Raw genomic sequence first — 13,387 nt, 5'->3', positions numbered from 1 at the left:
ATGGATAGTCAGGATACTGACGACAGTGAAACCGAGCTCGCCTCATCTTCTGGTGGAGAGCCAGCAAGCGGGGTCCCACCTGATCCAAACCTGGATCCCAGGGAGGTATCAGACGTCCAAGGTGACCAAGCCGTGGGACAAGATGCAGACTCCCAAAATGATGAACAACCAGCAGATCAAAACCAACGTGCGTCCAGTGTGGAAGAAGACAGTGACCCCAGAACACTCTCCTTCCCGAGGAGGCTCTGGAAGATCATTGAGGATGACGCTTTCGAGTCTGTGCGCTGGGATGACGATGGACACACCGTGATCATAGAGGAAGACTTTTTCCAGAGGGAAATTCTTCGCAAGAGAGGCGCGGACAGGATTTTTGAAACAGACACAATGAAGACCTTCATTCGCCAAATGAACCGCTATGGATTCAGCAAAATACGCACAAAAACCTCTTCAGTTGATTCTCCAGGGGACAAGAAAATTATGGTAAAGTAGACAATATTCCTCTTACCCCTTTTCTCTGTTACTCAAACATCTTTACAGTATACCAAGGTGAATGACATACTACAAGAGTTTCATTTGTGAGGACAACTTTAACATGACCTATTATTCACTGACAGATCAAAATCTACACTTTGAAAGCATAGATTTTGATATTAAATGACCACGCCCTTAGAGATACTCTCTGCGTAGGAGTAGAGACTCTGAGAGCCTGGGAATGTCAAATGTACAGACTGCCACCCTCACTTATGAATTGTTTCTCTCTAGTGAGGTCATGCTATAAGACAAAGTGACACTTGCCAGCACCTTAAACACTTCTTTTCTCCATCATCAAATAAAACCCTTGTGATTCTGCGGGAGAAAAGGAATGGACAGCTAAGCTCAGATTAACTAAAATGTTTCCTTTTGTTTCAGCTTTACAGTAATCCCAATTTTCAGAGAGACCAGCCTGGGCTCCTTGAGAACATCCACAAAAAAGGTGACCTCAGAAACACTGCTCTGCCAGCAACCTGTGCACCAACCGCAAAGAGAAAGAAGCTGGTACCTACGAGACATTCCGTGCGAATCCAACACATTAAGGCCAAGAAAGAAGCCAACAGCAAGTCCCAGGGGGAAGCCCCAAATGTCCAGGGACCCAGTAACCCTCAGTTCTCCATCTTCCCTGGGGGTACCCGGTCTAGGGGCACTGTTGCTAGACATCCCCTAGGAAATCGTTCCCCTCAAGAGCCAAATGATCCAAGCAGGGGGGAAGACATCTCTGTGAATGTTAGGTTTGAGCCCAGGGCTGACACTGGAATGGAAGGTGCAGGGGACCCGCTCCCCAACCTCCCACTTTACCCGGGAATTGGTCTCCCGATGTCTCTGTATAACATCTGTTATTCCACTCTGATGGCTTCCCTCTTAGAAATGTCTCCCAGTGAGCCGCGCAACGAGGAGCAGTCGGAGGGCTGATTATACATGTGCATTCTGTGAACAGTTTAAGGACAATCCAGGTCCCTAAACTCACAGGCCACTAAGGAATGATAAGAAGGGACATTTACTAATGGTGAAGCCATTTTTGGTTTTAATAGATCCAACAAAACCCCATGTTAGCAAATAAACCATGTAAATGAGAAGTGAGACTCCCTGTCGTTTCTAAACTTCTATAACACACACATCTCACTGACATGAGACTAAAGATCCTGCCCTAGACAGGCTTTGTCCCCAATGTCCTCTTCCATTTCAGGCAGCAGCATTTCCACACACTCAGCAAAGGATTTTGCTGGGGACTATGGAGGGCTCGCCCAGCAAGATCCGGTCCCCTGAGCCTTGCCTGCTGCTCAGGAGACAGAACAGCCTCACTCCTGACCTTGGGAGTATCACCTTATATTATTCTCGTACCTTGAAACAAGAGATTCATTCCTCATCACTGTCCCCACACTGTTGCCAGGAAGTTTCTGTTCCACAGCTGAGTGTCCCAACCCAGCACCCAGGGTCCCTCCAAAGAGGCTGCCCCATCTGCCAAGGGAGGTACAACCACTGTGTCCTGGCTCAGAAGAGACCAGCCACTCCAGTCCATGCCTGGGGGGAAAGCCCATGATCCTCATAGCTAACCACCACTAGAAACTTTACTGGGAAATCACACAAGAAAAACAGAAAGATTTGCTACTAAGTTATAACACTACTGATCACTTTGCAAAATCAGCCTCACTCAATGAGAGCTGTATCTCAGGTCCTTTGTTTGGATCTGAAGAAGCTCTGTGCTGCGGGCGACACATGGGCTTCATGAACCATTGGCCCTCATGACGGGGGGACGTGTGTACAAGAGACCTAGAGGAATCTGGAAGGATGGACAGCTTCATGTTTCTAAGTCTGACGTACTCTTTGTCCTGGCTGAGTCAGGCTATTGATGGCTGGTCACTCTCAGGCAGACATTCAGTGCCTGGACCCACGCTTTACACAAGGTCACCAGGATGCTGATCAAAAAGTTGATGAGCTCCGACCAGAAGAAAGACTGGGGAAACATGAAGGAGCCCCAAACACTTCACAGTTACCTTTGACACAATTTATTTCTACAATCTAGACATTGGCAGAACCAAAATGACCACCAGAACCCCTTATTCCCTTCATGTGAGCGCAGAAACCCGTTTCTGTGAATACCACATAGTGGGAAGCACGCTACAATGCAGGGGTAATTCACACTTAATCTGATCTACATGCAAGTGAAACAAGATGGTGAATCAATGGTGCCATGATTTAGCTTGTTTCTCAGTCACGTTCCTCTCAAGAGCCCACACACGTCACAACTTCTGACCCAAAGGGATCAGGTGCTCTGGGATGTCTACCTAGAATATATCCTTTCCCCCTTTGCTAGGTAAAGGCTCCAGTAACCACCTGGGGTGGAAATCACAGTCAGGTACTTCTGCTGCAGGTTGGTCAGGACAGCTTGATTTTCCAGTTCCACGACCTCTTCAGGAGCTAAGTTTTCAGGACACTCCAACATTTCCCCAATGTCAATGAGCCCTGTGCACAAAGAGAGAAACACACGGGTGGTTTTCCCTTCCATCAACTAAGGCCTGCCAGTGTGACAACTTGGTTATTCAAAATTACGGCCACTACAGACTTAGATGACATCACTACAAGGACAGGAAGGGCAGCAGGGCCTTCTCACGGAGCACAGATGATGAGCCAAACATGTTCCGGGAATTCTGGGTGAGGCAGAGGGAGGGATCCAGAAATGAAGAGGAAAGGGCCTGCTCCCCTGTGAAGCCACACAAGTAATGTGCAGGTGCCAGCAAGACTGCTGAGGGTAGGAGTTTGAGAATGGAAGGGCACCAGCCACTGCCCGGGAACATGGAGACAACCAGGTGCTGAGTCAGTTCACCAGGGACAGGTGCGGATGTGGACCCTCCACCACCCAAGGTGATGAAGGGATTAGCCCAGGGTGCCACTGGTGGTGGGGACAGGGCAGGCACGTGAAGCCAGGCAGGGAGCCGACCCACACAATGTGCTGTGCTGCCTCTGGTGGTCTCTGCCCCACAGACGCACATGCACAGCCCAGCACCACATGACATCATGGACCTGACCCAGCCTCACAGGTCAGAAGAAGAAACCGAGGTCCAGAGCAGAGAAATGATTGACCGGAGGTGAGGCAAGCTGGGCCTGCAGACCCCAGCCCAGGGCCCCTTGCTGCCCCCTTGAAGGTGCGTTGCTTAAGAAAACTGTAGCAAACACACAAACCAGTTCAAGTCAAGAGAGAAGCCCCCAAACTCCCCAGCCAGATCCAGGTTGGCAGCTCTTGGACTCATCTGTACAACGATCGGCACATCGTCACTTACCAGCTACCACTCCTCGGCCAAACTTTTCCCCTTCCGGAAGCAAGGCCTGAATCTGAGCGGGTGTCATCCCGAGCCTCCCCTGCAGCAGCTCCCACCAGGCATCGTCTTTCTAGTCCCTGTTAGCAATGTTAATGGCGATGGTATGGTTCTGGTGGCTGCCCAGCAGGGGACGCCAAAGTGTCTCCAAGGTCTTGACCCCGTTTAAGACAAAGCCAGCATAAGGCTGCCGGAAGGAGAGGCAACAGATCTTCATCTTCCGCAAGCTCTTTGGGCCTCGGTGGCCTGTGGGAACACAGAAGCTCATCACACACCAGTCCTCCAAGCTCACGGCCAGTGGGCCCGACCTTCTACCCGTTTCCCAGGTGCCCTGAATCCCCACTGACCTCGATGGTTCGCTGCTTCCTTCTGTCAGCACAGCAGGCCCAAGGGAAGACTGGGACTGGGAAGGCTGGGATTTGGGTCACTCAGATCGACCTGATGGAATGCTCGGAGAGCTCACGGACTATGGCAGGGACAGCTAGAGAAAGGCACAGGCAGGACAGCGTGTGATCAGTGCTACGACAGAGGTCATCAAGTCCGAGGGGAACATGGACGAGTGTGGGCTAGTGAGAGTCGGGGCTGGCTTCAGCCCTCTGGCAGCACACAGGGACAGTCCTGGGCTCTGCTTCTTCTCCTGCTGCCCTCCCCATACCCAGACATCGCCGATACTCTCAGCTCCCTGGCTGTGCCAGCCCCAGGCACCGCAGGCCCTGAGCTTCCTAGCTCCTACCCTAGGGCTGCTGAGCACAAGTCCTTGGTATCCAACCTCAGCTCCACCCTCAGAGTGACCTGTGACCTCAGGTGTCCCCGTCAGGTGTCTTCTCCTGACTCCTTCAGGTGCCACCCTGTTCAAGCCCCTTCCCCTGTCCCAGACCTGTGCCCTGAGAAAGAAATAATGAGAACGAGAACAACTAGCCTCAGTGCACACACACCTTCTTTGTGACAGGCCCTGGGGTGGGCATGATCCATGCATCATCGGGTTGAACCCTCACTGCCAGGCCCACTCAACTGCTGAGGACAAGGGGGTGCTGAGCTATGAAGCAAGGGCTCTCGATCACACAGGACCTGACTTCATGTACCTCCTGTCCTGGTCCCTGTTGCCTCTGTGTGTCCCATGGTACAGGGGCCACTCCTCCTGGCTCGAGGACAGTGTAGCAGATGGAGCACGGGCCCTGGTCCGGTAAAGCCATGGGCCTGAAGACAGAAACTCCGGCCAGTCATAGCATGTCAAGAAGCCTCAGTTTCGGGCTGAGCCCGTGGCGCACTCGGTAGCGTGCTGCGCTAGCAGCGCGGCGACGCTCCCGCCGCCGCGGGTTCAGATCCTATATAAGGATGAGCGGTGCACTCCCTGGCTGAGCGCCGGTCACGGAAAAAAAAAAAAAAAAAAAAAAAGAAGCCTCAGTTTCCTCGTAGCCATGAGGTCAGGAGATGAGGCCCCAAGAGCACCCAGCTCAGTACCTGGTACCTCAGAGGGCAGTCAGATGGTGGCTGCTCTTGTCACCATCGTCATCATCATTGGGACTGGGGACTAATCCCCTGGGTCTGTACCACACCCATGAGCCGCCTCCCTCCACTCTGCTTGGTGCCTCCCCGTCCTTTTTCTCAAATACACGCACTTAAACCCAGAATCTCCTATGATTCTAAGAAAACATGCCCACACTCAGGATCAAGGCTCTGCCGGGACGAGAGAGCCTGGTGTCCACTCCCTTCCCAACCTGCAGTCCTGTCTGACTCTGCACCACATCTTCTGCCATCCTCCCGCTTCTCAGGTGAGCTGCCACTGCCGACCCTGCTTCTGTGGCTCACTCCAGGACCTGGGTCCTGCCACTGTCCTCTCTTGCTCAGCATCAGTACCTCCCCCTCTCCCATGAGGAGGTGATTCTGTTTCCAGAGGAACGTGGCCACACGCCCTTCATCACGTGAAGACAGACCCTCCTCTGAGCCCACACATGCCTCCAGCTCCTGCCAGATCCACCTCCCTTTCACCTTTGTAAGTGGCATCACCATCTACCTGGCGTTCCTGCCCCAGACCTAGCAAGCACTCTTTCCTTCCTCTCTTTCCAACACCTGCCAATGTCACATGGCACCATCTCCAAATCCTAACCTGAATCTGATCTCTTAGTCTCCAAGGCCACAATCCCTGTGCAAGCCCTTCATGTCCTGCTGTCTTCTCATGCAGTTCCCTGATCGGCCCCTGCCTTAGCGCTTGCCCTCTACACCCTGGTGTCCACACTACAGTCATAGTGGCCTTGGCACAGGGGCAATCAGATTATGTCACTCCTGTGCTCAAATTTTCCAAGGGATTCCCGCCCCAACCACAATAGAATCCACACATCTCACAGGGGTCCCTCATGATCTGGCTCCCTGCCACAGCTGTCTGCTCTCCTCTCCCCTTTAGTGACCACCATGCAGTCACACAGGCCATCCTTCCGTCCCCAGAATATGCCATGTTTCTTCCTACTCAGGGCCTTTGCAGGTTCTTATGAGTTGCCTGATGTCACTTCAAACTTCCTGTGTTGAAGCCCTAACTCTGAGCACCCCAGAATGTGTCCTTATATGTAAAGACTGGGTCTTTACACAGGGGATCAAGTAAAAAAAAAAGTCCTGAAAGTGGGCCCACACCCAGTATGACCTATGACCAATGACCTTATAAAAAGGGAGAAATTAGAGACAGACACGCACACAGGGAGAAAATCATGAGAAGATGAAGGCAGAGATCAGGGAGATGCTTCCACAAGCCAAAGATTGCCAGCCACCACCAGAAACTAGGAGACAGGGATAGAACAGATTCTTGCAGCCCACAGAAACGAACCCTGCTGACACCTTGACTGCAGAGTTCTAGCCTCCAGAACTGAGACACAATAAATGCCTGTTGTTCAAGCCACCCAGGTTGTGATACATTTTTACGGACATCTTGGCAAACTACTATGTAGGTGTAAGCTGTTCCCCAAACATATCTACAGGATAGGGCGAGATCTTTCCACCAAAGAGCACATCAAGCAGGTTCTTTCTGTCTGTACATCTTCTTCTACTTTATGTTTCACTGCCAGTATGGCATCCCACTGTTGGGTGTCCCATAATTCACCTAACCTTTTCTCTACTGATGGAGAGTTACAAGCTGCTTCCCATTTTCTGACACTAGAAATATTACCCCTAATGCTTGTTTTCTGATGACATGTCCAAGAGGATGCCTGTGTCGCATGGCATGTACATCTCACATGCTGATACATGCCAGCAAATGGCCTTCACAGAGACTCACCCGTGTACACTCCATCAACCAACAGTGCCATGTCCTCACACTAGTTGTCTCTGAGCATCATCATTCTGCTGATGGGTGGCAGGATCACCCTATTCCTTGGTTTGGGATTACTTAGGAGGGATGAGGAATGTCCCCCACGGGGCCTGTCAATCTCCATTTCCTCTACTGGGATATGTGACTAGAATGAAGGTTTGCCTAGTTTCTGCCTCTCAGTTTCTTAGCCAACCCTTTTTTCCTTACGCCACGAAATCTCAACAATCAGAAGTGAACTGTGTGGGTGGAATCCCGAGTGAGAACTGATGTAACTGTAAAGGCAAGAAGGGAGCCGAGTCCCCTTCCTGCCTGATGCTGCAGAGAGTACCTGCTTTGTGGTCTGAGGAGGAAACACTCTTCTACTTGTCTCAGCTTCTTCATCTGCCCAAGGACAAGGGAGGTAAGAAGGAAAGGTCATTAAGTACGAGACAGCAAGACTGGCTAGTGGTACCAGGAAGGTATTGTAGTCAGCTGGCATTAGAGACCAAGAAGAGCTCGCAGGGCCAGTCTATGGGAAACACACTCGTGCACCTCACTAAGGGCTTGGTTTTGCTAATCAGGCAGTGGGCACCTCCTCCCCTGTCTGTGTTAAGGACCACATGATGAATCGGCCAGCAGGGCAGAAAATCAGTTCAGTAATTGGGCCATGTTCTTACAGCTGAGCACGCTGGAAGAGAAAAATGACACTGCCCCTCACACTGTCGCAGGGTAGTCTTGAGGGGGAGGTGCACGAATCCCGTGTCCCTCAGTGTCATTCTGGGTAGGGCCACAGAGCTGGGCGGGCAAAGACTGTGGTCTCGGTGAGTTCATGACCCAAGTGTCGAGGTGGGGCCGGTGTGTGTGGAGCAGCGCACTCGCTGGTACACACGCTTAGAAATTGGGAGACTGTGAGACGCTGGAGGGACGAGGGGACAGGATAGGGCGGCCTCGGGCCAGCCCTGCATGAGTTCCCAGCCCCACAGCCAGGGAAACACCTGCCCAGAGGCACCGTCCACGGGAGGCAAAGCTCATGGTCCCCAGCGGGACCGGTGGGTCTCACGGCCTCCACCCCCGAGGGTCCTGCGAGTTCGGAAGCCCAGGGCTGACTCGACCTCCGGCCCAGCGGCAGGACCGTCCAACGCCTCCCCGCGGTCCGGCGAGCTCACCAGCGCCAGGACGACCGGCTCCCAAACCCTGGCGAGGAGACGACGTGGGCCGCGGAGAGAACACGCCCGGCCCGCGGAGGGGTCGCCTCTCCCCGCCGCAGCCTCCGCCATACAGGGGCTGCCGACAGGTTCGCCTGGCGCTGAAGAAGGCCACATTCGCCCAGCCCGCGACGCCCTTTACGCAGGACGCATGAAGGCACGTACTCACGCGCGTGAGCACACACACGCTTCCTCATTCCGTACATACATATACACGCACGTAGGCAGCCACGCACTACGTCCTCACGCACTTGCGTACGCACGGGCCGCTAGGAGACGCTGTTGCACGCACTGGGGCCTGAGGCGCGCAGGCAGGTTAGGCCAGGGCCAGGGGGTGGAGACCGGCGGCCCTGAGGAGGGGCTTCTGGAGGGAAGGAAGCGGGAGAGGAAGAGGAAGGGGCGGGATGGGGCCGGCCGGCCGGACAGCTGGGGCGGTGCTGCGGGGGAGGAGGCGGAGCCACGGGAGGAGCAGCGCGGGACCGCGTGAAGACCTGGGGGAACTGTGGAAGGCACAGGCCCGACTGTGAGAAAAAGGCGGGCAGAGGCTGTGGAACAGAGTTGAGAGCGCGGCGGGGAGCAGAGCCGAGAGAGCAGCGGGGCACGGAGACGAGGGAGCGGCGGGGGACGGGGCTGAGCGTGGTGGGGGGCGGGGCTTAGAGCGGCGGGGGGCGGGGCTCAGAGAGCCACGGTGGGTGGAGCCAGGGTGTGGAGCTGAGAGAGCGGCCCCGGATGGAGCTGAGGGGGCGGAGCGGAGGGGGCCCGGGTGAGAGAGCGGTGGGGGCCGGGGCTGAGAGCGGCGGGGGGTGGAGCAGCAAGAGGCCCCGGGTGGGGCCTGGGAACGGGCTGGGGGAGGAGCTTGTGGAGGAGCAGCTGCTGCAGGAGCAGGGGGACTTCTGAGGAAGAGCTGAGAGCCGCTGGGGGAGGAGCAGGGCAGGTCAGTGGAACGAGCTGGGGGAGCAGCTGTGCAGGAGAAGGCTTGTGAGAAAGAATGTGGGGGAAGCTATAGCAGAGCTGTGGGAAAATCTGAGAGAGGAGCTGGGGCAGAGCTGTGCACAAGAGCTGAGGGAGGAGATGAGGAAGGATCTGCAGGAGGAGCAGGATTAGGGCCATATGAATAAGCTCGGGAGGAGTTGAGGGCAGGGCCTGGGAACGTGCTAGGGGAGGAGCAGGAAACGGATTTGGGAAGAAGCTTGGGGAGGAGCTGAGGGCGGGGCTGCAGGAGGGGCAGGTGGGGAGTAGGGCGGGGCTGCACGAAGGAGCTGGGGGCGGAGCCACAGAAGGAGGAGCTGGGGCGGGGCTGCAGGGTGAGCAGGCCGGAGCTGGAGGAGGGACGGGTAAACAGAGGAGGGTGGAGCTAGGAGATGAGGAAAGACCTGTTGAAAGAGGTACTACAGAGTTGGGGGGAGGAGGATCTAGGGGCTAGGCTGCGGGGTGAGCAGGAGGGAGCTGTGAGAACTTAGGGATGAGCTAGTACAGTAACTGGGTGGGAGGAGTTGGGGCGGAGCTGCCGGAGGAGCTGGGGGAGGGGCTGTGGGTAGAACAGCGCCCCAATGTGGAAAGACTGGGGAGAAGCTTGCTTGTACTGAGCTACAGAAGGAGGAACTGGGGGCGGGGCTGCAGGTGGAACAGCGCCCCCCTGTGGAAAGGTTTGGGGCAGGAGCTGACTGTACAGGAGCTGGTTAAGGAGGATCTCAGGCAGAGCTGTGAGGTAAGCTGCGCTGCGAAAAAGAGCTGGGGAAGGAGTAGCTGGAGCAGAGCTGCAGGAGAAGCAGAGCATGGCTGTGGAAAGATTTATAGGAGGAGCTGACCGTACAAGAGCTGTAGAAGGAGGAGCTGGGTGGAGCTGCGAGGTGAGCTGGACGGGGCTGGGAGAAAAACTTGGGGAGGAGCTAGTGCATTAACTGGGGAGAAGGGGGTGGGTGTGGAGCTGGAGGAGGAACAAGCAAAGAGAGAAGAGGGTTGAGCTAAGGGAAGGGGAAAGACGTGTTGAAGGAGGTAGTACAGAGTTTGGGGGTCGGAGGAGCAGGGGCGGAGCAGCAGGAGGGAGCTTAGACGCTTTTGTGCTGCACCCTAAGGGAAGGGTCAGAATGGCAACCCAAGTCCTCAGCGACCTATCCCAACCCCCAGTGCCTGGGGGAGGAGGTGAGGGCGGGGCTGTGGGAGGGGCAGGGGTGGAGCAGGGCGGGGCCTGGGAACGTGAAGTGCGAGGAACAGGACATGGACTTGGGAAGGCCTGGGGGAGGAGTTGAGGGGTGGGGCTGTGGGAGGAGGATGTGAGGGCAGGGCTTTGTGGGGCCAGGTGTGGAGCAGGGCGGAGCCACAGGAGGAGGATCTGGGGTGGGGCTGCAGGTGGAGCAGGGCCCCTCTGTGGAAAGATTCTGGGGAGAAGCTGCTTGCACTTAGCTATGAAAGGAGGAGCTGGGTGGAGCTGTGAGATGGGCAGGGTGGGACTGTGAGAAAAACTTGGGGAGGAGCTAGTGCAGTAACTGGAGAGGAGGAGATGAGGGTGGGGCTGCCTGAGAAGCAGGGCGGAGCTGCAGGAGGGAGCTTAGGCACTTGGGGGCTGCACCCTTAGGGAAGGGTCAGAATGGCAACCCAAGTCCTCAGCTACCTATCCCAACCCCCAGTGTGTACCCCAGAGGGCACTCCAGAGGGCATGGAAGCTGCGAGAGGAGCAGTAGCACTTGCCTGGGGTCCACGGGGCCATAGACTGAGGCTTGCACCACAGGGCTGAACCCCCCCAGGCGGGCTCTGCTTGCTCCTAGCCATTCTGTAAACCTCCAGTCGTCATCAGACTGCCATCAGCCCCCTGTTGAGAACCCTGCCAAGCCTTCTCCTGGTGCAGTCGGCCACAGCTCGCTCCAGCATTATCGCCTAACACTTTGTGCTGGGTCACGTTGTGCTGCCTGGTCACTGGTCCCCGACCCAGCCTGCCCTTCCAGGACTCCTTGCTTGCTCTCAGGTCATTCCCACAGCCTGGAGGACCCACCTCCTCTCGACCTGGCAGACCCCTGTCCTCCTTGAGGGCCCAAGTTTAAAGTCACATTCACTGCCCCCCCCCCCCCCCCGCAAGTATTAGGTACTTTTGTCTCTGAGTTCGGGTGGCACTTTCTACCTTGCCCCCACTCTCCCTCCGTCAGACACTTTTAACCCAGGGTTGTAATCACTGCAAGAGTCGGGCCATCCAGCGTCTCCACGTTCCTTTAGGGTAAGTCCTGTGGGTCACTCATTGCGGTAAGCCGGGTGCCCAGGACACGGGAGCTGGTTAGTAAATGTTGGATCAACAGAGGACGGCTTGCTCTTCTATTCTTGTGAGATGCACCTACTCTGTCTCTGGGGAAGCTCGAGGACATGAGGTGAGGGGGACAAAGTAGCTTCTCCATGGGATGTAGGCCTCAGGGTTGTGAGGGACCCGAAATATCAGCAGCTCCAATTGTCATCCACGCCAGTGTCCCCTCCTGGAATCCTTTCCCCACCCATGGTTGCCAGCTTATGCCGAACCCCCAGCTCCTCATTGGAGCAGTTTCAAATCATGAGTGAGCGTCCCCTGACTGGTGGGCTGCTGTCCTTGCTCCCGTGTCCTGTTGGTGGAAGAGCTGGAACTTCCCTAATGAGCCGGATACAATACATGGCTTCTAGTGGGGACACCCATGGCTGTGCTGTAACAGCACGTCCTCTTCTGACTCTGCCAGCTGCTCCTCGCTTTCAAGGGCGTGCTGAGAAGCAGGTGTCATTCACATGTCCTGTGCAGTCTTTGGGGTGGAGACAACAGCAGAAGCCTGATCTGTGATAGGGATCAGGGGTTCAGGGCAGCAGCCACAAGGCTAGTTCCCTGCCACGGTGGTGGGTGACCCTAGGAAGAATCATTTCCCTGGGTCGCAGGTAGGGATGGGGGTGGGCGGTCTTTGGCCACCCCTGCAAAATGCGTCTCAGTCTGGGAGGACTTTGACCCAAATTCTTGGTTTCCCTTCAAATATTTCTTGGTTCAGTTTTTTCTTCCGGGAAATGCCTTTGGCCCATTTTTCTATTCAGTGGCTTGTCCTGATGTATGGTGTTGTAGGAGCTCTTTCTGAAGTCTGGAAAATAATCACACCTCGGTTTTTCATGTTTCAGATTCTTTCTCCCCTCGGGGGCTTGTTCCATCCCCTCATTGCAGGGCTCTTTTGGACTGAGTATTTGCCTCAGCACCGTGAATTGTAAGTAACCCCAAAGGTCATGAAGTGTCCCACTGCCTGTCCCTGTAGAGGCTGTGACAACCTCAGATGAGCGTCCCCTGGAGGACTTGCCCATGCGTCCAGCACTCTGCCCAGTAGAGAGGGCTCCTTCCTTGCTCTCTTGAATTCATTCGTTCACCCTGTAGGTTTCATTGGTGTCCTGGACTCACACCGGGTCACGTTAACACACAGCCCACGCCCACAAGAGAAGCCCAGGGCAGCTGTGCAGTGCGTGAAAACAGCAAGCCTTGTTTCCTTCTGCCCAACCACTCTGCATATTGTCTTCGCTCCTGAATCCTGAATCTGGCCTCTTTCTCAGACCTCCCTCTACCCTTTTCCTGTCCTCTCTCTCCCCTGGGCAGCTCCAGTTTGGGGTTTGTCTGTGTCTCTCTCAACACGGCCCACATCACATGGTACCACCCTGAGAATTGTATTCTTGTTTTGTTTTAGTGACACTCTGAGTGGACAAGAAGAAGCTGCATCCCAGTAAACCTGCAGACACAGGTGGCCACTTGGACTCCATTGGTTAGGTGTGGTGCTTAACACACAGATTGTGGAAGAACAGAGTTTGAGCCTTCCAGGTTTCTGTGAATTTCTGTTGCCTGTCCTCCCCACCCCATCTCCACTCGCATTCATATTACAAACCATTATATCAACCTTTCATTTGGGTTGTGGGAGACAGTCATTTTCATGTTTCCGTGACTCCAGGCTCTTCGGTCTGCCTGCATTTTCTTCTTTACTATATGTCCATTTCTGTCGTTTATAACAGGAATACCTGAAACTGGGTAATCTGTAAAGAAACAATATTGGTTGCTTCCAGTTTCAGAAGCTGGGAAATCCAAAGTC

The 13,387-nt window shown here is 54.9% G+C and overlaps 1 protein-coding gene and 1 pseudogene across 1 annotated transcript; one reads left to right on the top strand and one right to left on the bottom strand.

Moving 5' to 3' along the window:
• Positions 1-1,446, top strand: LOC134368622 (heat shock transcription factor, X-linked member 3-like). Its single transcript, XM_063085046.1, has 2 exons — positions 1-480; positions 910-1,446. The coding sequence occupies exons 1-2, from the start codon at positions 1-3 to the stop codon at positions 1,444-1,446; spliced, it is 1,017 nt and encodes a 338-aa protein (XP_062941116.1).
• Positions 1,447-2,586: 1,140 nt separating this feature from the next.
• On the bottom strand, positions 2,587-8,404 carry LOC134367671 (EOLA-like protein; annotated as a pseudogene).
• Positions 8,405-13,387: the final 4,983 nt, after the last annotated feature.

Source organism: Cynocephalus volans, chromosome X (assembly GCF_027409185.1).
Source record: "Cynocephalus volans isolate mCynVol1 chromosome X, mCynVol1.pri, whole genome shotgun sequence".
Taxonomy (NCBI): Eukaryota; Metazoa; Chordata; class Mammalia; order Dermoptera; family Cynocephalidae; genus Cynocephalus; species Cynocephalus volans.
This window is presented reverse-complemented; position numbering and strand designations above follow the sequence as displayed.